Raw genomic sequence first — 23,697 nt, 5'->3', positions numbered from 1 at the left:
CGAAGCCCCAAGCATACCACTTAGAGAGATTGACCAAGATTGGCCAACAAAACATAATGATAATCATAAAACATAATAATCATACGCATTCCCGACACGTTTCACGCGATTTCAGAATCAATCCAACGGAAACACCGAGTGAACCCCACGATGCGTCGTATCTACACAGGGTTCCCCTCACGGGGAGGTGGGCGCAATTTTTTTCTTTCTTGCCTTTCTGTTTTCGTCAGTAATGGCTTCACCTCCTCTCCCTCTGTCTCTCTCTCTATCTCCCCCCCTCCCCCCTGTATGACTTGCTTGCAGCCTTGGCAGTTTAACACTCTCTCCTTTTCCCCTCTCAATTTGCTCAACCATGCTGGCCTTCCCAGCGTATCTCACGTCTACCGCTGACGTTGCAAGGGGGAGAAAGGCAAAAAATAAGCATTTTATCCTTCATTAGGAACTTTGGATTTCAGTTACAAGTTTGTAAATTACGCAAGAACGCACTAAATATAGTAATTTAAGTACCGTAAAATACCGACCTAGCGGTATCCCCTTGACGGGGGGTAGTTCACTGAATTTTGGGAAGTGGGCCCTTGTTCGGAACTGCCCCATAATTAAAAATGGCGGCGCGGAAACGTTAGCTCCACTTACCCCCGCACCCCCCTCTCGCACCCCAGAAAAAAAAAATAGTGCAGTGCATTGGAGTGAAACATATTTTTAATTAAAGACCGTGAAGCCTGTCTTGGCGCAACCAGTGTTAGCAATTTGTACAGCGTTCTCGCCAACAACGTTGTTGATACTGTAAGCCATAGAATCCATTCTAGCCATCATCTGGTCTATTTTTGGGGTGGTGAATAAGGTGTACTCGTCGCATGGTCACAGGGCGTTCACGGCAGAGTGAAAGGCCTTTGCTGCCTTAGATACATTTTCCAGTGTCTTCTGTCTTTCATTAGTGACACAATGCACTGTAACCGCAAACCGCTGGTTCTATCGCTCGATGCACTGGCTCGACGCAACCAATATTCTGATCTACAAGCTCCGCGCTATATGAGGGCTTGTTCAGACAGAAGCCTGTTACTCGCAGCACGCCCTGCGCTTCTTTCTCGCTCACAAAACTCAGAAGGAGTGTCATCCACTCTTTCACTGAACACCGGCGCTCTGTTGCTCAACTTTGGCCAAAGGCCTTGCCAAAGTTCTGTTGCAACGAACAATCCTACTTTTCGTCCCACTTGCATATCCTTTTTATTGCACGACTTCAGTTTTATTGTCTGTATACGAATGCATGTCACAAACTACCGTTACCCTAAGTTCTCCAGCACATTTGGAGCATGTTAAAGATCACCAAGTGGACAAAAATAATCCAGAGCTCTCCTCTACGGTGCATCTCACCGCCGGTGTAGCGTCGGTGGATTAAACCTCATAATCAATCACAAGCACATTCGGCTGTGTCAGATGACAATACCAAAAAAGCGAGCATGAACGAAATTTATGGCATGCTGTGTGTTCTTGGATTGGCTTTTGGATTATACAAGAGCACAGTCAGAAGTGTTCCTGGGCAGTTTTGGGTTTCGCTGGTTTGGGTCATCTGAGGGGAGGGGGGGGAAAGCACTTCTGGAGTACGTGAAAATTCAAAATACTCAGATTATAGGAGAAGGGCGCTTTCAATGGGGGCGGGTTGCTTGATCGGTAGTGTACGGTAAGTTCTTATCTTACCTGTCGCTTGAGGCCATATTCTAAGGAGGCATTTATTCATACCCCAATAATACAACACCCCGGTCATATGATGCTGTTGGGTGGTCCCTTGAAAGTCGTATTATTGGGGTTCCACTGTACTTCTTCAGCATCAACAGCTGTCGTACATGAACCTCTTTTATCTCTTCTTCGTCCCGAAAGCCGCCTCGCACAGACCCGGACCAGCCCGCGATCGCCTCGGTCCGAAGGTGGGGGTGGCTGCAGCGACGACCACCAGGACTGTGCGGACGACGGTCGTCCCGACGTCAGCCGTGGCGGCCGCGAAACGTGCCAGCACACTTGGCCGCACGGGCATCAGCCGAAGCACGACCGCACCCCAGAGCGTGTTCTCGCGTCTAGGTGGGGGAGGTGCCGTGTACTGAGATAACATCACCACGTGAACCATCGTTATCCTCATTCATCTCCTTCCCTCCCTCCCTCTCTCTCTCTCTTCTGTATTTTTATGATCAGCCTGGGATGCTTTCCATGAACAGTGATTGAAATCTCCTGTGGGACGCATTTACTGGATGGAGCGTCATACTCATCCATCATTTTCTCTTCCCTCTCTTCGTTTCTTCCTTCTTCTTTTTTTTTCTTTTTTTTTTTTAAGTAACCTGGGACGTTTTCAGTGTGGAGGGATTGAAGTGTTGTGTGGAGGCAAGCTGTGCATCACAAAAGCGAGAAAAAATGGAATCGTGAGGTGTGAGAGGCAGTTTTTTACGTCTTAGAGGTCAACAAAAAGAGGTGGACGATATTCATGTCCTTAGTTCTCACTCGACAGATGGTTTCAGGCTGTGTTAAGAAAAGAACGTGAGAGCAGCAGTATCTTATGTTGGGCATTTGAATGGTTCCTGTGCTGCTGCAGTAGAAGAAGGAATTGTAACTAAAATTACACATGCAATTTCTGTCGAGGGGGCTTGGTATGAAAATGTTGTGAAGGCTGCTTTGTTTTCAAACTTCCTCGTTTTTGTCTCTTTTTTTTCATCCAGGTTGCTATCCCATTTTATTTCCTTTTTTTTAATGTCTTTGCGATAAAGTTGTATCCTCACGTTTTAGCGCTTTTTTTTGCAGGTTATTTAAACAAAGATTAAAACTGTTTACAATGACCATTCTGGAAAGTTGCAGCCAGAATGCTTCTGGCTAGTACATTTAGATCCAATTTCAAGTGTTGAGCTGTGCTTTGGAATCCTTGGAGGTACGTTGCGGTAAGGGTTCTTTCAGATGCACCAATGCGCTGTGACGTGTTCATCATACCACAGGCAGTCATCATCTTACCATACCATATAGCGGGGTGGCCCCAACACAGCCTCTTACAATAGCTAAAGTGGATGAAAGGCTGTGCCTGAGGTTGACCACAGATGTTTTTTGGGAAACCGTCACCATCTGGTGAATTCTGTTTTGCCATCGTAATTGTTTTGCTTCATAAATCTAGGCACCAAAATATGGGGACTTTCTTGGATGGATTTTACCACCTCAGTTGCCTTTCCGTGTGCTGTAATTGCGCACGGCTTCGTGCATCCTCAGTGAATTAACTCGTCAATGTGCGACACCAAGTTTGTGCATCTTATTCATCCTCTATTGCCCTCTCTCTTCTTTTGTCATCTTCATCTAGTGCTGTGCGCGTAAACCATTCAGCGGAAAAGAAACAGTGCACAAAAAGGAAAAGCGTGTGTGCCTTGCATTGGATCACTTTTTGTTTGCCAAGAAGAAAGAAGAAGTGCAAATGCAATACTTTCTGCTTGGGCTTTTTTTTTTTTTTTTCCCCTTCTTTTTCGGCAGATTATGGTCATTATATGGCTGGGGTGTCATGTGTTTACCCAATTATATTGCCGTACTGTTTGTTTAGGCAGGGTCAATAGCTACTTCAGTAGTGTTGTGAGAATGTGCAGTAAGCGTGTAACTGCAACAGTAAGGAAAATTATAAGACGACTGCTGGCAGCAAAATTAAGGTTACTGATTCGAATCTACAGAATGTTCACAATTTGAAAATTGCAAGAGGTGTGTATTCTGTTCGTTTGTTCAAACAGTGAGCGTTAGTGAAAGTTAACACTTGCTTTGGTAAAATGTGGACCCAGAGAAAAAAGGCACAGTGCAAGCACTCACTTGCAAAGAGTACTTAGTGTAAGAACCACGAGCTCCATTTGCACAGTTTGGAATTTAAGGCTTGTGAGTTGAGTGTATTTTGTTCATCTGGCATTGACCCACACATGCCAAACGTTTTACCATTTGCTCACATAGGAGCTGGTGTTGTAACAAAAAAAGCAGAGCTGCACGTTTGAATTGACAAGCCTAGCCTAGCTATTATGGTTCACTTAGCTTAACTTGCAAAAATTCATAGTGCAATCAGTTAGCGCGGTAAAGAATGTGCGTGTATGTTTCTGCTAAGCCATAAAATTTTTCTTTCAGATATGTTTGAAGTGCCGGCTTTGTCAGCTTTTTTGCATGCTTCTTATTTCTAAACAAACTATCGACCGTTGCAGGAGTTATTTCTTGATTTGTTGAGTGGTAATGGTTAAGAATCAATAGAATTTAGCTGCTTGGAGTGCGTTCTTCCCACATACAGTAGAAACTTGTCAGAAGAAACACTCAAGAGACCTGGGAAACGTCTCGGGTAACCAAGGTCTCTTGCATTTGACATTTCTAGCGTGGCAAACAGAAAAGCCAACCAAACTGTATTGTGCAAATGTTTCGTAGCCAAGTGTCCTTTTAATAAGCTTCTACTGTACCAACTGCAGTGACTCATTGGCTAAGGTGTTGGGCTGCTGAGCCCAAGGACATTGTGAGTTCGATCTCAGCCGTGGTGGCCACTTTTCTGATGGAGGCAAAAGGCAAAAATGCCCGCGTGTTCGAGATTTCGGCGCACGTTAAAGATCCCCAGGTGCTCAAGATTAATGTGGAGCCCTCCACTACGGCTCACCTCGTAGTCGAGGTGTAGCTTCGGCACGTTGAACCCAGTAATCTGAATATGTTCTTCCCACAAAATTTGCCGCGTTTGACAGTTCTCAAAAGCACTGCAGCACAGGAAAACACCAAGGAGGGCCTTTCAAATTTGGGACAGACCTGAGCCTGGATATCGATGCAGCATTGAACTCAAAGGGGACTAGAAGATAGTTTTATCCATTTTGTAATGCTACGTAATTCTCTGACATCAGTTGTGGTAGTTTCTTGAAATTGGCGAAATTCAGGGCATAGCCGAGTAAAAGTATGCTGAAACAGAATTAGGGTTTAATCGTAGTTTGCGTCAACACGGCACCAATATTTGTGATCTTGTTCTAGTGGTGACGAGACAACGATAATGCCTAACAAACCAAATTTCTTCGTGTTTAACCAAATTTCTTCGTGTTTCCTTCTTAATGTTTGCTCCATTATCAATACGAGCATGCTGCAAAAATGATACATGATATCTTACAGTACAGCTGTCTGCTTCTCTCAAAATTCCCCCCCCCCCCCCTTGACTGGTGGCTTGTTCTAACCTATTTTGCACCCATCCAGAGAGATTACCAATTCACGCATGTGCGTCTTTCTCGGCCATCAAGCCTCCCAGAAATGTATTGCACTTTTCAGCTCTCAGTGCCCTTGCATTTACAATAGCAGAGTGATGTTGTTTTGCTTCTTCCTTGCCGTTCCCATTCCCTCTTTGAAGAATAGAGGGCATTAAAGGTGTTTTGAAAGATTTTCCTTTTTTTTTTATCTTTATCTCTTTGTGTTCGCAACATCCGTTTATCCTATGGCTCACAATAGCTTCACGTATTTGTCATTCATCACAGCCGGTTACTCGAACCGGCTGCCATGATCACTCGATGAGTAATAAAGTTTTGAGAACGTGTTCGAGAAGAAGCGGTGTTGTCTTGTTTTTTTATGAAAGTTGATCGTGTTAAGGGTTTACCCAGGATTCCAGTCACAGGAGGGAATTCTGGGAGTTGTGGCTTTTTTGTTTCTCTGTGGTAGAGCAAATGGTTCTTAGTTGTTATACCAAAGCAAACTTTATCTTCAGCGATTCCAAAACGGCTGTGCGTAATTTTGCGAAAAACAAAATTCACGAAGCGGCAACTCAAATTTTATTAAGAAATCATTTCGAACCCCGCCAGATCAAGATTATCTGGATTCCTGCGCACTCGTCCCATCCAGGGAACGAAGCGGCTCACAGTTTTGCCCGCGAACTCGTCAACCGGGCGGTGGACCAATCGTGCCTGCGAGGTTCTAAGGAGCGTATGGTTACGTTTCAAGAGATTACATCTCACTACAGAAATGAAAGACTAGTTTACCCTGCCCCTCATTATTCACAAACGAAAATTCAGCAGGCGACATGGGGGCAACTCCAATCTCGCACCTTTCTGAACCCTTATAAATTGGCCCTAATGTACCCAAGTCTGTACACCCCAAAGTGCAGAATGTGTGAGGCCGAAAAAGCCGACCTAGCCCACATCCTATATGAATGCCCTGAGCTCGAACTTAAAGCCGAATAGCATCTCTCTAACCAAATAGAGTGGGAGACTGCGGTGACCAGCTCCAAGCCTGAGACCCAAATTCAGGCCGTGGTCTGGGCTTTGGAAGTCGCCACGAAGCAATGTCTTCTGGCCACTTCACGGAGTCAAGAAGAAGCCCATCAATAATCAAACTTAATGATTGTTGATTAAATAAAGTGGTTCCTCCTCCTCCTAGTTGTTATGAAGCACAAAATATGAAACTAACTGGCCTACCGAAATGCGCACTCAAATAGGCCCCGCGTAGCTTTCCTACTTTTGTGGAGCCAGTAAGTTGGTGGTGGGCTTTTGCTCTTTTTTCTTTTTTTCTTTTTTTTTTTTTAATGCATGACTGCATGGACTGAGTTTCAAAGTTTCGAGCTGCACAGTGCTTCAGTGTAAATTTCTTGTTTGTTTTCTGCCATTTGTGGTAGAAATTTGCCACCATTTTAAACTACCTTAATCGGTGTATAGAGCTGTAGTCAATTACTTGCCAAGTAATGTCAGCCAGACTAGGGGAAACAATCCTACTTAAATGTACAACATGTTACTGCTTATTCACTGCTGGAAGGGTTTGAAACAGTTGCACATGGAGTCTTGTTGAAAGTTGGTTATAGGAACAAAAGACCGCTGTTTTCTGTCCTGTTTACTAAGAAGTTTACAGTTTGAGCACTCTTGCCAGGAGAACTGCGCAGATTACACAACCTTGTGGTTTTCTACTCACTTTGAAAGGATCTGCTGAAGCTTTGTATGCATTCAGCCAATACAAGTCATGCTTCCTAATTTTTTGTTTCTTTCATGCTTTTTGATCTAAGGTACTTCTTGTCTCAGAATGTTTGGAGTGCTCAATCATAGGCCTTCAGACGAGGGTGGAACAAAATATAACATGTCTATGTACACACATGTTTGAGGCAAAGAAACCACAGTCTCTTATGGTAGTCAAGACATTCTGTTATAGGTTCCAGCTATGAAACAGCGCTGTAGAACAGCTATTAAGACAGGAGAACCACCCACGCTTACAGTAATGACTTGTGTGCACTGTAGCACTCTGCTTCAAGAGAATCACACTTGCCACTGAGGCAGGACGCGAAGCATTCGTCCGTCTTCTGAGCAAGCATTGCAGCTGGACACCGCATCTTTGTTCATGGAGGAAGTCATTCACAGTCAGTTCCTGAGAAAAGTTACATTTTACTTAGAAATTCGTGACTCAATTTACTCAGTTCAGATGCGTACCTTTTCTTTTCTATGAAAACAGGTCTGAAAGTCACCTACGCATTAGAATCGGGTCCAAACTGTACACTAGTGTCTGCCCATTGCTGCCAACACTGGAGGGCAGCCATAGTACAATTTGAAGTTGAAGTTTATTTCACCACAATGGTACACCGTGATTTGCACAAAATAGAAACAATTGTGGCATGGAAAGTGGGGAAAAAGCTGCTCTATAGCAGCTTGATTGGCCCCACCTCCCGTTGTGTTAGGAAACCATCAAAGCCTTCATGGTCTGCTATAGGTGGTTTTCGCTGGAAAGTTTAGCTGCGATTTTCTTCGCCTGGCAACACTGGAAACGGACATGGCCACTGCGCCCGCACACGGAAGAAAAAAAACACCGGCGTGCGTCTTCTGTTCCATTTCAAGCGGATTCTCAATGGTGGTGTCAACAAAGATGTTTTCGATCGCTCTCACATTGGACTTGTAGCATTACTTCGCGTTCAGTGGGGTAGAGTTCAGAACGTCCAACACAAATAATGTGCCACGGTGGAGGAATTTCTCCACCGTGTAATGTGCTTAGCATGGACAACTACCGCCACCTCGCGGAGCCCGATGTAACCAGTGATGGCGCACTCACATGGTTGTCTGCATGCGGACCTTGCCAGTGAATACAAGCTATAACACAAACACTCAAATATGAAAAAAAAACGAATGCTGGCACGAAACTTATAATAAAAGAAACCACTCCCCAAAAGAAGTGCAGGTAACTACACTTTCCCCACGCTACCTATCGTTATGTCTGGGGGTTCTGAACAGCAAACTGAGCAAGTTGGTTGAGTTGATCGGAAAAAAATGGCGGGAACAAATACTTTTGGAAGAAGAAATGGACAACGCAAGCGCAGACCATGAACTGTGTTTTTATTTGGAGAGACAAGAAATACTATGTAGGGATGTGCGTGGTAAAATCAGAGATAAAAACACATGAAACAAGCATAAAAATTACGCGCATCTTCCGGCGAGGGAACCCTGATGTGATGCGACGCATCAGGGGGGAGCGTTTGGAGTGACGCTGGTATTGGATTGCGTCAGTCCACTCGCTGAAGGGACTGTCGCTTCCATCACGTCTTCATCGGAAGATCTTGCACGGAGGTATCGTCAAGCTAAGTCAAGTCAAGTGCGAGAGCGAGCGCTGGACTGATCCGGCGCCGTGCGCTCCCCCGCTTATATTCCCACTTTTGAAAGGAGAGGAGCCGGGGGGGAGAGTGCGCGCACCCAGAGCAGCGAAGCGCACACGCGCAACTGTTGTTATGATAATGAGACGGAGTGAGAGTGTTGCGCACAGCTGTCGGAGAGAAGAACGGAGGAGAGTTGCGCATGTGCAGTGAGCGTGCGGACAACGACGCTGGAGGGACATACCCACGAGCAAGAGATGCGTCGCATCTAAAACGCTCATTTCCCCCTAAGCCTCCAACGAATGCCTATATCATTGCCACATGCCCGAAAACTTAACTGCAAGATAGCGTTTCTCAGTCTGTGAGGGCCGTTGAAGGCTGTCTTGCACTTGCATCGCCTCTGCCAAGGACTTCGAAAGCCTCCACAATCTCTTAAGTTTGCCGTCATTCAACATCGCCTTGGGGGACAACACATCGGGCTCTAGATGCGGACGGGAAAGAGGGAGAAAGCATGGTACGGTGAAAGAGGCTAGGGCAGCTCAAAATGGAGCTCAAAATGCCACTCGTCGTAACCAGTGTCAAAAGGTCGCGACCGTGGATGAAGGTGCGGCAGCATCCCGACGCGAGCTACATGAAAGTTCAACAGAAGGTTCAACAGCACAGCAACATAGGGTCCAACTAGGCTTTTGTATACGCCTCGAGCGCGACCTGTAGGGGCGCCACTGAAATCCCCCTAGCGGCCCGTTTCGAAAGCAGCCGCGGGAGTCCGCGCCCCGCTCCCCAGTGCCACCGCTGCTTTTGCGGCACGTTCACGACTGAGCTTTACCATTTGAGGGCGCTTGAAATCCATGTTTACGTGGAGCAGTCACTCTGTCCGCAAATAGGGTGTGTTTAGGAGAGTGTAAATGTTTCTGAAGCGATCTTAGTGTGGTATTTTCGGTCTGTATAAGCGCCAGGTGTGTGTCACAAGCCAGCGTCGCGGAACCGGCGTATGATGGAGCCGATTGTAGTTACACTGCCCTGAATTTACTAGCCGTGTCTCCGTAACCACCGGTTCCTCAGATGTTCATGCTACGGCTATACACTACGATTTAAATCGGTTTTGTGCGCTCACATAATCAGCGGAGCACTCATACTGACAGCACGCCAGTTACGTTTGCCAATATTATACCTCAGATATTGATCACCACCATTTACAAGCCAGTCTGTGTTAATTTCGGGAATATTTAACAAACGTACCATGGACAATGCATCAGCACACGACAGATTCGTCTTGTGAGTTGAGCGCCCGCAAGCACTCATCTGCTACATATATCCTCTGCGAGCTGCGCTGAGGCGGGCTTAGAATATAATCCGCGTCCGCGACTAAAGGCTTCTTCGAAATATTGTCATATGGCACAGGGAGCCTACAGAATAAACCCTAAACTGAAATCAGAGGGCCTTATCCCATACCACACTCTTACAACGAAACCTTTCATCGTTTGTTGAACAGCCTACCCTGTATACTTCCAAAAATGCGTCCGCCGTACGATCAGCTCTTCGTTGAAGTAGCAAAACAAAACGAAAGTGAACGAGAGATTTGTGTGTGCGATTACTAAAACATTCATTGCTTGATTCCGCTCCGCATTTGTACACAGCGTCCCCCTCCCCTCCCCCCCAGCACCACCAATGTGTCGCGCAATAGCAGCGCATTTCGCGTATAGTTGGTCTAATGAACCTTACCTAGCTTATGTTTCGACGAACGTCTTTAGCATGTCAGAAGCTGCACAGTTTTTTTTTTTTCATTTCCGTTAGAGCTATTATGTTTCTGAATTCCGCACTTGCACAGCATTTATTTTTCCGCGGTTTCATTAACTTGCCTTGGTTCTTTGCTATATGGCGTCTGTGGGCACATATTTAACGACGCACAGGCTTGGAATATACTTAACATTTTCGCATGGTTTATATTCTTATATAAGACATAAGTTATTGTGTGGGATTGGGTAATCACGTCCCCAAAACATATTTTTCTGCTACGTTTATATTCGAAACGAAGCCGCATTCGTTGTCCACGCTGCAAAATGAAGCCAACCTCTCATTGTGCCAGTATCAGGTCGAGGCGACAGTATAATTCAATTGCGCCTGATGTTTTGGAGATGACATGGGTGATATGTTGCGGCCGTCGCCGACGCCCGGAACAGCAGCGACGAAGCGCGCAGAACCGCGTCCCCGGGTATCACTTGCAGGCGATCGCGTACTGTACGAAGATGCAGCTGCATTTTAAGTGACCTAAACGTACTCTTCGCCTATAGACGTCACCATACCAAGTTTTTTGAGGCGCGGAAAGGCGAAAAGAAGCGAAACAGAACCAAAACACTGCACGAGCCCCTATCAGCCACGCAGCGCAAATCCCGTCAACGCCGCGGAGAAGCAGCGGCAGGCGGCGCAGCGATCGCGAAGCTCGAGGCGTATTGCCCGTAGTTTAGTTTTGTTTACAATGGTTAACGCATGCGCGCAGTCATAATATTTGGGGATATTGTCAGCGGCAGCAGTGTGGACAGTAAAATAAACATGGAATGCACTCGTGGATTCGTTTTTCCCCTTCAGGACAGTGTCCCCCCCCCCCCCCCCCCCCCCCCGTGAGGAGACAAGATGCGACTCCTCTCGTCAGGTGGAGCAAGGGAATGATATTGGTAAGGAACCACGCGACCGATTATTGTCTTTCTGACTCTGCGGTTATGGTACGGTCAGCTTATGTGGAATATCGTTTTACCAGAGAGCACTAGTATCACGAATTTTTGCCGTGGTCGAACCTGACTATGTTAAGCGTATTGAGCGGCTTTCGCGCAGAGAGCATGCAGTGAATGCGCACACAATTTCACCGCCAGACAACACGTACCGTTACCCTTGATACAACCAGATCTTCCTTGCATCATTTACGGGTGGCAAGTGCCCTTACTTTTTTCGCTTGCCGCCCCCACTTTCGCACGTGGCACAAGACCCTGGTGGAGTGCCGCCCAACCACTAAAAAAATGTAAACGTTTTCCCTCCCTCCTCCTCCACTTTCGAATTAGCAGCGATAAGACGCTTTCCACATCAGGCACCGGCTTGACCTTGGTTGAGCTTGAAGGTCGTATACGAGGTATACGAGGAACGAGGCATTTGGGTTTGTCCCTATAGGGATAAAAGCTTTGTCTCTAAAAACTGGGGCTGATATTTCTTGCCCATATTTTTTCCCGTCCTGCTCCCACACTTCTGCGCTAACTTTGCTTCCCTTAGTAAACGGAAACGAAATCCGTTTCTTATGAATGGTGGATGTGGACGCATTAATGTCCAACTGGACGCCTTTTTTGGTGCTCTTTGCCCATTATAGCGTTATGCCATTACAACTATCATCATCAACCTACCGAACGCCGTTGAGTGCCCTGGTTAGCTGATGACTACTGCGCCACAGGGCGAGAGGAGTGCACGGCAAACTTAAAGGAGTACTGACACGAAATTTTTGAGATCAGATAACTATGTAAAAAGCTTCTTTTACATATGGAGACACCCCCGGGAAAGTTTGAACTGTAACCACTCAGCAGAACATATTTTAAATCAATTTTAACCCTTGCGCGCACGAGAAAGCTCATCCGCGCCACCGAGAAAGTTCATGGCGTCATCTGCGCTTCAACCCGAACTGCTGACGTCAGGGTTCCCGTGACGTATCGAGGCGGCCGCAGTAGTGTTGGCGCGCGCTTTTCCGCCTTGTGCTCACGTCACAGTTTTTGGGACTGACGTCGCGTGCGACCACTGCCGGTCAGTTCGTTCTGGCGCTCGCGCCCAGACCGCATCGATCGGCTGTGATGCGACGAGAATAGTGACGTCAAATGCGCCTTCCCGAAACCGAAACTGACAAGAATAAACGGAGCTGTAAGTAATTATTTATAATTATTATTTATAATTTATAGCCATTTATATTTTTATATTTATAGCCATTTATATTTATAGCCATTTATAATTTATATTTATAATTTATAGCCATAATTATTTGTATTTTTTTACTTCGAAGTGCTACTAAATTGTTGTTTGGATATTAAAAAGTTTTGAATGTAACCTCATTTTTCCACATTAGAACAAAAATAATGCAACACGTTTTTAGCTTTCTACAATACTCAGGTACTGAGTACAATTTTCAGTAATTTCAGTCATATTTACCCATTGTTAAATTGGGTAGTTGCAGAAGGCATTAATTGTGAGTTTTTTTTCAGCTTGTGTCTTTTGCAGAGTAAAGTTGCTATTTCAAGTTGCTATTTTTTATCGCCTTGCCTTAGCTGTCACATAAACCCATAGTTTACGTTTCTGACGCTGATTAATCAGACATGATTACTAATTTATCCCATCTACAAGCCACTAACTACACTGCTGCGACTGAAAAGTTTTGACGTGCGAAAGTCCTGGTCATGGGGGTAGCGTCATTTTACCTGTTACATGCGAAGTTCTAACTGCAAAAAAAAAAACTATTTTTTTAACTGTCCGACTTAGTGGCTTTCGGGGATACTAAATTAATTTGCTTGCTGAAAAAATTGTTTTTAGTTCCTAGAAAGATAAACTTTTATCTCACAACAAAATCTGTCTACCTGTGCTTTCCACACTTAAATGTTAGCGGCAAGGTACAGCTTTCTACTTCCAAGGACCTTACAGTTCATAACCGTCGCCGATACTCCAAATCCGAGGTGGATGCAGTGTACATTGAAGTTCATTCGTTTTATTTCGCTATTTCCGTGAGTATACGGGATGCCGAGTACCGGAAGAACATTTTTGCATTTAGTTTGTTTCTTTTCCCCAAATGTGGCGAGTTGGCCATTGTCAAGACGTTGCACGACGAAGTTCTTCACTTTTTAAGGATGCTGTCCACGGACTCTTTCGCCCCTTTGGTGACTTCGCTTGAAGGCCAACGCAATTTAAGTAAAGCAGCTTGATGCTTTACAAGGCCTTCCACGCCGTTTTATGCAATTTTGTCATGTCCGGTTGCAGGGAAAAGCCACTTTGTCCCCCTAAATGCGCTGCTGTGCACATCGAGGAACTAATATTTCTTCTTAAATTGTGCGGCACCACCATCATTTATATACATTATTAAAGCGAATATTGGTGGATGTTCTTCAAGCACTCGCTTGATTTCTGCCAACTTTAAGCATGCATGGGCCGAATCAGGACTGCGCTCCCGCAGAGATTTGCGTAGTCTTTCACTACACCGCGACGCACGTGAACACACGTATTTGCTTCTGCCGTCAGTAGTATCCTTTACCATTGGTGGCGATGTATTTCCGTACATCACAATCGAAGGTTCAGACCAGTGTTTGTCAACACTTTGAAGGTCCCTCGATGTAGACAGCTGCAACTTCCCCTTAAAATTGGAGAGTGCAAAGTACAGGTAGACAGATTTTGTAGTGTGATAAACGTTTATTTTTCTAACAACTCAAAAGAACATTTTCGAGAAGCACATCCATATCTTATCCCGGGGAGCCTGAAAGACGGACAGTTGAAAAGGCTAAGTTTTCTTTTTGCAGTTAGAACTTCGCATGTAACAGGTAGAATGAAGCTACCCCTATGACCACGACTTTCGCACGTCAAACATTTTCAGTCGCAGCAGCGTAGTTAGTGGCTTGTAAATGGGATAAATTACTAATCATGTCTGATTAATCAGCGTCAGAAATGTTAACTATGGGATTATGACACAGCTAAGGCAAGGCGATAAAAAATAGCAAGTTGAAATAGCAACTTTACTCTGCAAAAGACACAAGCTGGAAAAAAAAACTCACAATTGTTTTAATGTTTCTGCAACTAACAAATTTAACAATGGCAAAATATGACTACTTTAATGAGTTTTATTTATAAATGTCTTTTTATTTTCCTAAAATTTTCGAAAACAGCCATAATTATTTGTATTGTTTTACTCCGAAGTGCTACTAAACTGTTTGAACATTAAAAAAAGTGTTGAATGTGACCTCATTTTTTCACATTAGAACAAAAATATAGCAGCACATTTTCAGCTTTCTACAATACTCAGGTACTGCGTACCATTTTGAGTAAATATTACAAAAATTGCGAAACTGTTTTTTTAAATGACGTCAAAAGTTGGCCCTTTTTTCCAAATTTTTGTTTTTCGTCCAACTTTACGGAGCCGTATTTTGAAAAAGTTTTTTCCTAGAGCAATGAGCAGGCTAGGAAGGGTTCAGTAGCCCCTGGTAAACAAGTCTAAAAAACCGGCAGCTTAGCCTTTTTGCCTACGTGTAAAAAATTGTTTTTAGAAGTCCACTTTTGAACGACATTGCTCTCGCTACAAGTTTGAGAAATAATTTCTCAAACAATACAAACATGACAAGTTCAATTTTTTTGATTCCAGCAGAAAAGTTTGCAAATATTTGGTAAAAAAATTAAGAGCCTTCGGAAAAATTTCCGCTTCTTGTTTCAGGTCCCCAAATTGCCACACCAAGCTTTGTAGAAAGCTTGGTCGGCTTGGTCGGCTGGATCGTGCTCTAAATATTTTTTTATTAAATCGATTCTGGCGTTGCTCACTAAACTAATGCCAGTTCCATGGTGGGGATACAGTGTACTACACAATATTAAAGTTTTGTCTCAAACAAAAAATGGTCATGGTACCACTTTGGCAGTCCTTATCTGAACACACCCAGCGGCTACCAGATGCTCACGCTGCGGCGGCGGATTAGCGGGACCCGACTGCGCAGGCGCGCGCGGGGGTGGCGAGGAGGTTGCCCCTCAACGGAGCGAATGCGCGGGCGCAGTGGCACAAGCCGCGCCATGTTCGTGGCGCAGCGGCCATGTCCGTGGCCGTTTCCAGTGTTGCCAAGCGAAAAAATTGACAGATAAACTTCGGAACCGATGCGGCAAGAAGTTGAAGCGTTTAGGGGAAACCTTGAAAGCAAATTTGGTTTCCAAGCCTCTCTGATGTGCTCGTGCACGTTGTACTGCCAAACGGGGTCACGCCCGTTCGAGAGCAGTCATAAAAAAACTAAACTGGGCCGAAAATTAGAATCAAACGTCATTACCGAAACTTGGTCTAGTTGGTACAAACTGAAAAAGAAAAGGACGCGTTAACAGGAGATGGAAGGAAGGAACACAATCAAACAAAAATTGTTATCAAAGTGTCACTTTCGACTTCTACTTAAAACGATTCAGAGGGACTTGAACCGCCACGCCTGCGAAAAAAAAGGGGAGCTTCCAGAGTCGCCATCATCATCACCACCGCTGCCAGACGAGGAAAAAGACGGAAGCCGCGCCACTAGAGCTCGACGCGGGTCCAGTGGAACAGCGGGTTTGTGAGTGCCGCCTGCACTGAGCCTCTCGTCAAAATGGCAGCTCCCGGGACCGCGTCTCCTCGTACCATGGAAGAGAAAAAACGCTCGGCCGTAAAGGTGGTCACGACGCTTTTTCCTCGCATCCCGAAGGTGACTACGCTGCTCCTGGACTTCTTCATTCGCCGCGAAGGCATGCTGGACCTGCGGCGCGAGCCCCTGTGCCACTTCTGCCAGGAGGAAGTTGTCCTGGCCGCGCAGGACCTCCTCGAGAAACTGAACACGCAGGTCATCACGTACCAAGACGTCCGGGACACGGCCGAGAACCTCGTCCACCTGCACAACCTGTGCTTCAAGAAGGCGCAGGACATCGCCAAGACGTTGGGCGAAAGCATCCGCAAGGTGATCATCATCGTGGGCGAGCTCGCCACCTCGCTGGAGAAGGTCTCGGACGTTCCGCCGACCGACTGGATGGGCGTCGGTGACACCATCGTGGCGAAGACGGGAAAATTGAACTTGGCTGAGATCGCACCTTTCTGGGCCTACATTCCGAAGATGAGCGACTTCGAATGTATCAAATTGCTCGGAGCAGGCGGGTTCGGTGCCGTGTACAAGGCTTCGTACAAGCCTAGCAGGCTCGTATGCACGGTGAAACTCGTGTCGTGCAGTCTCTTTCAAAGACACAAGCAGGCCGTCATTGACAAGGTCTGCGCTTCTGTGATTAGCAGCCCGTTTTTGGTTAGGTACTACTGCTGCTACTGTACGAAGGACGCTTACATAACCGCCATGGAGTACATCTGTGGCGTTGATCTGATGAGGGTTATGGACAAGGCCGTCTATCTACCCACAGAACAGTGCCGCATAGTTATGGCTCAACTAATTTTGGCCATAGAGCACATGCACCTCAGGGGGCTGTTGCACCGAGATATTAAGGTCTCAAACATGCTGATCCTACCCGGCGGAAGAGTGAAGGTCATCGACTTCGACACCAACAAGGTCTGCGTCGGCCATTTTTCGAAGCGCGTTTTCAAAGGGTACTTCAGGAAGACGGCGTTAGAGTTCCACGACGGCGAGTGTGCGGGCACGGTCCCCTACATGGCGCCGGAGATATTGAAGCGGCGGCCCTACGGCCGCGCCCTGGACTGGTGGTCGGCCGGCGTGACGTTCTACAAGCTCATGACGGGCCGCGTGCCTTTCAGGGGAGAGACGAAAGAAGAGCTGAAAGACAAGATCATAAACCAGCCGCTCAAATGGCCCAAGGTGGAAGAGCATCCGCATTCGGCTACGCCGGAAGCGAAGGACATGGTCTTCAAGATGCTCAAGAAGAACCCGGTCGAGCGGCTCGGGTCTAACTCGTACGCTGACATTCGAGGGCACCCTTTCTACGCACACTTCAACTGGAAGAGGCTGTCGGCGGAGCGGGATCTCTGCAACATACCAGCTATAGCCGACATCATGGCGGGCGGCAAGCTTCCGAAAGAAGGAGAGAAAGAGCATCTCACCATTGGAGCCACGAGCAAGACCCTCAAGCGGAAGTTGCTCAAGATGGAAGAAATGGTTGACATCGAGCCTTCCACCCAGCGACCACTGTACACGTACTCGTCTCCGGGTTTCAAGAAGATGGTCAATTACGTGAAAAAACAAGGCGGGCCAGTTAGCCTCAAAGATTCGTTTCTTGAGACCAGTGCGGCGGAGTCTGCGGAGTTGGACTACAGGAATCGCTCTGACACCGACGTCAGAACAGGTATCAGTGCGTACTCCGGAACAGGCGGAGCGCAGGACAGGTCCATCACGGCCAAGGAGAGGATGGACGTCATCCTCTACAGGACCAAGAGCCTCGGGAAGTACTGGAGTTTCGGCATAAGCATCGTCGGGGTCGAAGGCGAGAACAACAGAAAGTTCTACATGGTCGACAGGGTCACCAAGGGCAGCCCCGCCGATGTGTCCCACGTTCTAGAGGGCGACTTTATCGTGTCCGTGAATGGGCGCGACGTCGCGGCGCTTCCCATTTCCGAAATCCAGCGGCGGATGCAAGACACTGGGGACCAGCTGGTGCTGACGGTGCTGTCTTCGAGCGCCTTCCGGCTGCTGGAGTCCAGGCGCGACATGGACCAGATCATCAAGGCTGCGGGCCACGACACCATGCAGCTGCGGGCCATCAGGACCACCTGCGGAGGCAGCGGCAACTACGGCTTCAAGACGTTCGAGGCGAAGGCTTGGAACGAGACCAAAAGGGCGCTCGTCCACTGCCACGTGGTCCAGACGGTGAGCGACCCGCAGGTCATCACGCCCAACAAGCGAATCTTCCCTGGCGACGTGTTGCTCATGGTCGGCGGGACTCCGGTGGAGAACATGGATCAGTACGCCGTGAGGGCGGCTCTGGCCAAGGGCGCCAACGAGATCACCATAACCATCGCCCCCATGTCGCCCGTGCGCGTCAAGAGGCCGTCTTACACCAGGCTTCACGAGACGATCATGACGGACGAAAACTTGCCCGAACCCTCGGCCAGGGCGCAGATACAGCGCTGACTGCTGTGGATTCGAAGGCGCGCGGTGCGGGTTATGCAATCAAAACGCAAAATTATAGAACTTTATTTTAAGCATTTAGATCGATCTCATTAAACCGGTATACAGTAACGCTGGTTTGTTTACATTAACGATAATCAATTCATCGCTGATGAATAAATATTACTCAGGAAGAGGGCGCATTGCAGCTGAAGTGTGCGCTATTTCTTGTGTTACAGGGAACAGCATTCGGTGTTACGTGCATGGGCCGAGGGGTGCTGTCTCAATGGACGGTTCTGAGAGAATCGAGGAGCTGTTAAAGTGGTTGTGAGAGGAGGACACGCTAGCCACCCTTACTGGTGCACTTCGGCTTAAATGGCCCACTAAGACAAAATACAACTTCGATCAATTTAAGATTGCTAGCCTTCGGTAACTCGCTCAGTTCTGTTCCAGCCATGAACGACGTTTCGTTTTCATAGCAGTGCTTTGATGGGCAAGAAATGTTCGACGGTTTTCTATGGCAATGGCTACCCCTTTCGGTACGTAGCAGGTTGTAGGGCAAGAGAGCTAGTTACATTGAAATCGTGTATGTTAAAATCAAGCCACATTTCCTCGTTACGACAACAACCCCAAAAACTGTGACTCCAACAGTGGTACCCCGAATTATGATAAAACCAGAGCCAACTCGTTTAACGACTTTTCTAAGTCAGTCTTTACTGAAGATAACGGAGTTTGTCTGATATACGCATTCCCTTTAACTGGCAACTTGATTGTACCCGAAACTGGTGTACTCAACCTTTTGTTAAAGATTGATGCCAGAAAATGGACGCCATCCCACCCTCCCAAAGTGGATGCCCAGCTAAGCTAGCTGTTGTAAACCATTACACGCGCTGAGGGGGGAGGGTATGAAATATTCCTCGTCGTCTAGGCCGGCTTGTCGCCTGCGCTCGGCTTCTCTGGCGGGGCAAATGCTGGGTCCAGCTGCCTAGCCTGACACATGCTTTTGCCATCTAATGACGTCAACCCCATTTTTAAAGCAGCTGCAAACCCAATCTTTACCAGGAACACACGCCTTATGATCCATCACGCGGTTTCAATCCTTGTGTTATGGTGTTTTTTTAGATGCGACGCTGAGAGCATCTCTTGTCGGCGGCCCTGTCCTTCCTGCGTGCGTGTCCGTCGTCGGCGTCCGCACTCTCCTCCGCTCACCCCCTCTCCTCTCCGATAGCGAACACTCTCTCGCGAGGGGCATTGGATTGAATTCGATTGGATTGACTTGGCTTGGATTGGATTGGATTGGATTAGAGTGGATTGTGTTGTATTGTTTTGCGTCATAGCCGCGGCAGACGCACTGGCGCCGGCGCGTGCCCAGGTGAGAGCGAAAACTCTCTCTCAACATCTGCGGGTGTGCGGACCAGCGCGCTCTCGCTCCGCCGGTGGGCGGCGCTGCGCGCGGTGCTGCGCATGTGCAGTACTCTCTCTCTCCGCGGTCTCCTCTCCTTCGGGCGCGCTGCGCATATACACCATTTTCCATAAGCAGCCGGGAAAGGAGGAAAATACTCTCAAACCAGTTCTCTAGGCGGCCGACCAGTGTTGCTTGTGCGCTCTGGGCTGCTAAAATCGCCCGGCGTGGTGTGCTCCACTGCGTATACAGGGGGTATTTGGCACCGCGTGCTTAGTTTTTGCGGAACTTTCAACTGTTTTAGCCAATGCTGCGATGCCGTTCAAGGCGCAAACGTCGCTTGGTCAGCACTGCGCGGTGGTGGGTTATTGAACAACCAGAGAAAATGAGAAACAGTCGCTGACAGCACGCATGTGCACGACACTGCCTGGAGAAAATGCAGTGCGTTTGCGGCGTGTTTTTGCTGCATCGCTTCCCAACACACACCGAGTTGAGATATTGGTGGATGCCGCTGATGAATCGCAACGACTTTGTACCAACGACCAACTCCAGGGTTTGTTGGGTGCACTTGGACGGCAAGCAGACGGAGCAAAATCCATTTATCACACGCAAAGCTGCGACAGGAAACGGAACCCCCTGAAATGTTAGAAGAAACTTTATCCTTTACCATACAGCATTGATTGATTGGTTTATTGATTAATTGATTCATTATGGTGTTTAACGCCCCGACGCTTCATGGGTGATGAGGCGCGCCATAGTGGAGGGCTCCGGGTAAATTTTGACCACCTGGGGATCTTTCACGAGCGCCGATACAATACAACATTACAATAACTTCTGGTTCCTTGTAGTCACTTTAAAATACCATACATTGTTTGGTCATTACAGCCGATTGGCATTAAACAATACCCTTTTCATCTAATCTAACCTTTAGAATCACGGCGTTTTGTTTACTTTTTTTCAGGCCAACGCATTACACTGCCAAACGAGATAACTTTCTCTATCGCACACTGCTGGTCGATAGCAGTATAAGCAGGCAGCCCAATGTGAAAACGAAGCTCGAGATACGCGTGAACGCTGCATTTGGAAAATAGCTCAACCTGATTACAACGCGGTCAAAGGAAAAGCTACTAATCCTTTTGCGTTGTCACGGAGCCAATTACAATTACAAAACAGTTACTGCTGGTCGCGTAAAGCATTTGTGGTGCAAGCAGCGGTTTCACAAAGGTGGGCTCCGAGCGACAGGCCACATGCGCTGCGCAGAGTTAGGTCAATCATAATCACGATCATGATCAACCAGAATTAACTCGCCCGAACGTCGACCCTTCTGCTCAACCTTCGAAGAATAGTAATTTGACTGGTTGTGCGGTCGTGTTATTTTTCCGCCCAGGTAATTTCGTTTCATCAGTAACCATCATAAGTCTAGTTAAGAAAGATTATATTACATTGCAATGTCAACCGCGTAGCAATCGCCTCGTTGAAAGTCCATCGCGAGCACGGATCACCGTGACCCACATATGCTGTGCGCGCTTCGCATTCGACGTCCGCGCTTCCGTAAACATGACTAATCGGTGAACATAACGAGCACGGTGGCATTGAAAACGCGTATTTACTCCCCGATATCGATTTCTATGTCAGTCGGTGCCATACCAGTACGTTTGCATCGCGGAACTGCGGAGCACCACCGGTACCACCACCACACTGCTACTGCTGCTCGCAACAGCCGGGATCGGCATTTTCCGCTCTGGCAGCAAATTAGGACCTAAAATCCGTCCGCAGATGATGAAAACGAAACAGAACACACACACATACAAACGCTGCAGCCGCTAACTTAACGCCAAACCACTACGGTTCACTTGGTAATGCACGGGTACCGAGCAGACGCACGGAAAGAACGCGGAAGTTTCGGCGGTCGCTTCATAGACGGCGCTAGCGTCCGGTCAGAAAAAGCAAATGGCGGCGCCCACCTCTAGCAAGGAAAATGGTGTATAACCGGTGTGCCGCTCTCCGGCGGCCTTTCGGTCGACGGTTGCTCTCCGCTTGCGCTTGAACCCCCCCTCAGCGTCGCATCACACCAGGGTTCCCGCGAGGGGAGGTGGGCGTGATTTTTTTTACAGGAATGCTGAGCTGTTTGCTGTATGCCTGGTTAGCCTTGCGCATGCGCTCCGCGTCTGGGGTGAGGACCACTGGGTCGTGCCTGAGTTTTCTGTTTGCGACACGAAATTTTTCGGCCAACGAGAGTTTAACAGCTTCTTTGTAAAAAGGGGCTGGGTCCGACAATTTACACAAAGTATATTTCTCAAAAGATACGCTTGAACGGATGGGAAAATGTCTGTGCATAATTTTTATCAAATCGTCGTCAATTTGCTCGCTGCCCGCCTGATGGAAAATGGCAGAAGTAATCCCCCGTACACACTAAGGGCAGCGAAGCAGGTGCGTCCAACTTCAGACCGATTTTTCTGACAAGCACCACATGTAAACTGCTTGAGCACATTATCCTTAAACACTAAAAAACTTTTCTTTTCGATGAGCGCGTTTTATCACCATTTCAGCACGGTTTTCGCCAAGGTCTGCCAACCGTAACCCAACTTCTAGAATTGGTTCATCACCTCTAAGCGTTGACCATCGTAAACAAACATACCTTGTCATGCTGTTTTTTCTTTCAAAAGACTTCAATCGGGTAGCTCACATAAAAGTATTAAAGAAACTTGAACCAAGCAAAGGAAAAGCCAAATCAGTGACTGGATTTTCGACTACTTGCCTGACCGACCACAATAAGTTGAAATTCACCAAGAAAGGTCCTGAATAGTTTAGTGACATCGGGTACACCCCAATTCACTGTTTGGCGCCTATTTTATTTTTTAATATTCATCAACGATTTACCTGCAAATATCCCAGTCAATATAACACTCTTTGCGGATGATTGTATTATTTACCAAAAAAATTAGCAGGGGCTTCGCTCGGCTATGCCAGGGTATACGTAGCGTGAGCTAAGGTTCAGCTGGTTATTCTACTGGTTGTCTAGGATTAGCTCATTATGCTTACTGATGCTAAAACGATTTCCAATCCAATCCAATCCAATCCAGTCCAGTCCAGTCCAGTCCAGTCCAGTCCAGCCACTGTTCCTCGCGCATGCGCAGCACGGCTCTTCAGGAGCCACGTGAAACGGCTATCAAGCGGCTCCTGCGCAGCGTCAGACTTAGCTACTGCGCAGCGGTGGCCCAAAGCTAGGCACGCGCCGTCGTCAGTGCGTCTGCCGCGGCTATGACGTCACTCCTCTGGAATGCGCAGGCCGGCGAATCTGCAGACCCAATTCTCTACAAACCCGTACTCCAATTGGATTGGATTCCAATCCAAGTCAATCCAATCCAATCCGACCCGATCCAAACCAATCCATGCTCCTCGCGCTTGCGCAGAACGACCCTTCACGGCGCACGTGAAATTGCTCTACCTCGGCCAGTGTAGCTACAAAAATCGATTTACCACAAGATCATGTTTCACTTAACAGCGATTTACAATCGGTTTCCGGTTGGTTCTCCGACTGGCAGGTAACCCTGACGCAACAAATTCAGCTCTTATAAGAATAACCAGAAAACAACCGATATAAAATTTTTGTGGCACTGTAGATGATGTTCCCTGACAGTCCTGTCGTGTATCTCTCGCTGTCCGTGTCTTTTTTTTTTTTTTTGCGCTGTTTTGCCTTGGAAGAAATATCTCGGCCCAGCTCTAACACGTGACCTTAGGTGGGATTCGCGTGCCGGAAACAAAAGTACTCGCGTATAATACATTCGTAAAGCCAACTTTGCAATACGCAAGCGTCATCTGGTTTCCTCATACTAACACACTACCAGCCGCGGTGGCTCAGTGGCTGTGGCTCAGGCGAAAAACAAAAACGCCCGTGTGTACGAGATTTCAGAGCACGTTAATGATCCCCAGGTGGTCAAAATTACTGAGGAGCCCTC

At 47.2% G+C, this 23,697-nt stretch overlaps 2 protein-coding genes across 2 annotated transcripts in view; both read left to right on the top strand.

Annotated features, from left to right (window-relative positions):
* The window catches only part of LOC144148263 (uncharacterized), a 44,928-nt gene extending 39,378 nt beyond the window's left edge, over positions 1–5,550 (top strand). The window contains exon 9 of the mRNA XM_077679825.1: positions 1,876–5,550. Coding sequence (XP_077535951.1) covers positions 1,876–2,096 — 221 coding nt within the window. The 3' untranslated portion in view covers positions 2,097–5,550. The remainder of the gene's footprint in view (positions 1–1,875) is intronic.
* Positions 5,551–15,921: 10,371 nt separating this feature from the next.
* LOC144148262 (uncharacterized) lies at positions 15,922–18,360 on the top strand. Its single transcript, XM_077679824.1, has one exon. It carries the CDS (start codon positions 15,922–15,924, stop codon positions 18,358–18,360), a length of 2,439 nt encoding a protein of 812 aa, XP_077535950.1.
* Positions 18,361–23,697: the final 5,337 nt, after the last annotated feature.

Source organism: Haemaphysalis longicornis, unplaced genomic scaffold (assembly GCF_048455015.1).
Source record: "Haemaphysalis longicornis isolate Haplotype H1 unplaced genomic scaffold, Haemaphysalis longicornis Haplotype H1 scaffold_8, whole genome shotgun sequence".
NCBI lineage: Eukaryota > Metazoa > Arthropoda > Arachnida > Ixodida > Ixodidae > Haemaphysalis > Haemaphysalis longicornis.
Note: the sequence above shows the minus strand (reverse complement) of the source record. Positions and strands in the feature narration are given on the sequence as shown.

Bases quoted from the DNA above. Each gene is read 5' to 3' on its own strand.
- LOC144148262 (XM_077679824.1), top strand. From the start codon at position 15,922: ATGGAAGAGAAAAAACGCTCGGCCGTAAAGGTGGTCACGACGCTTTTT.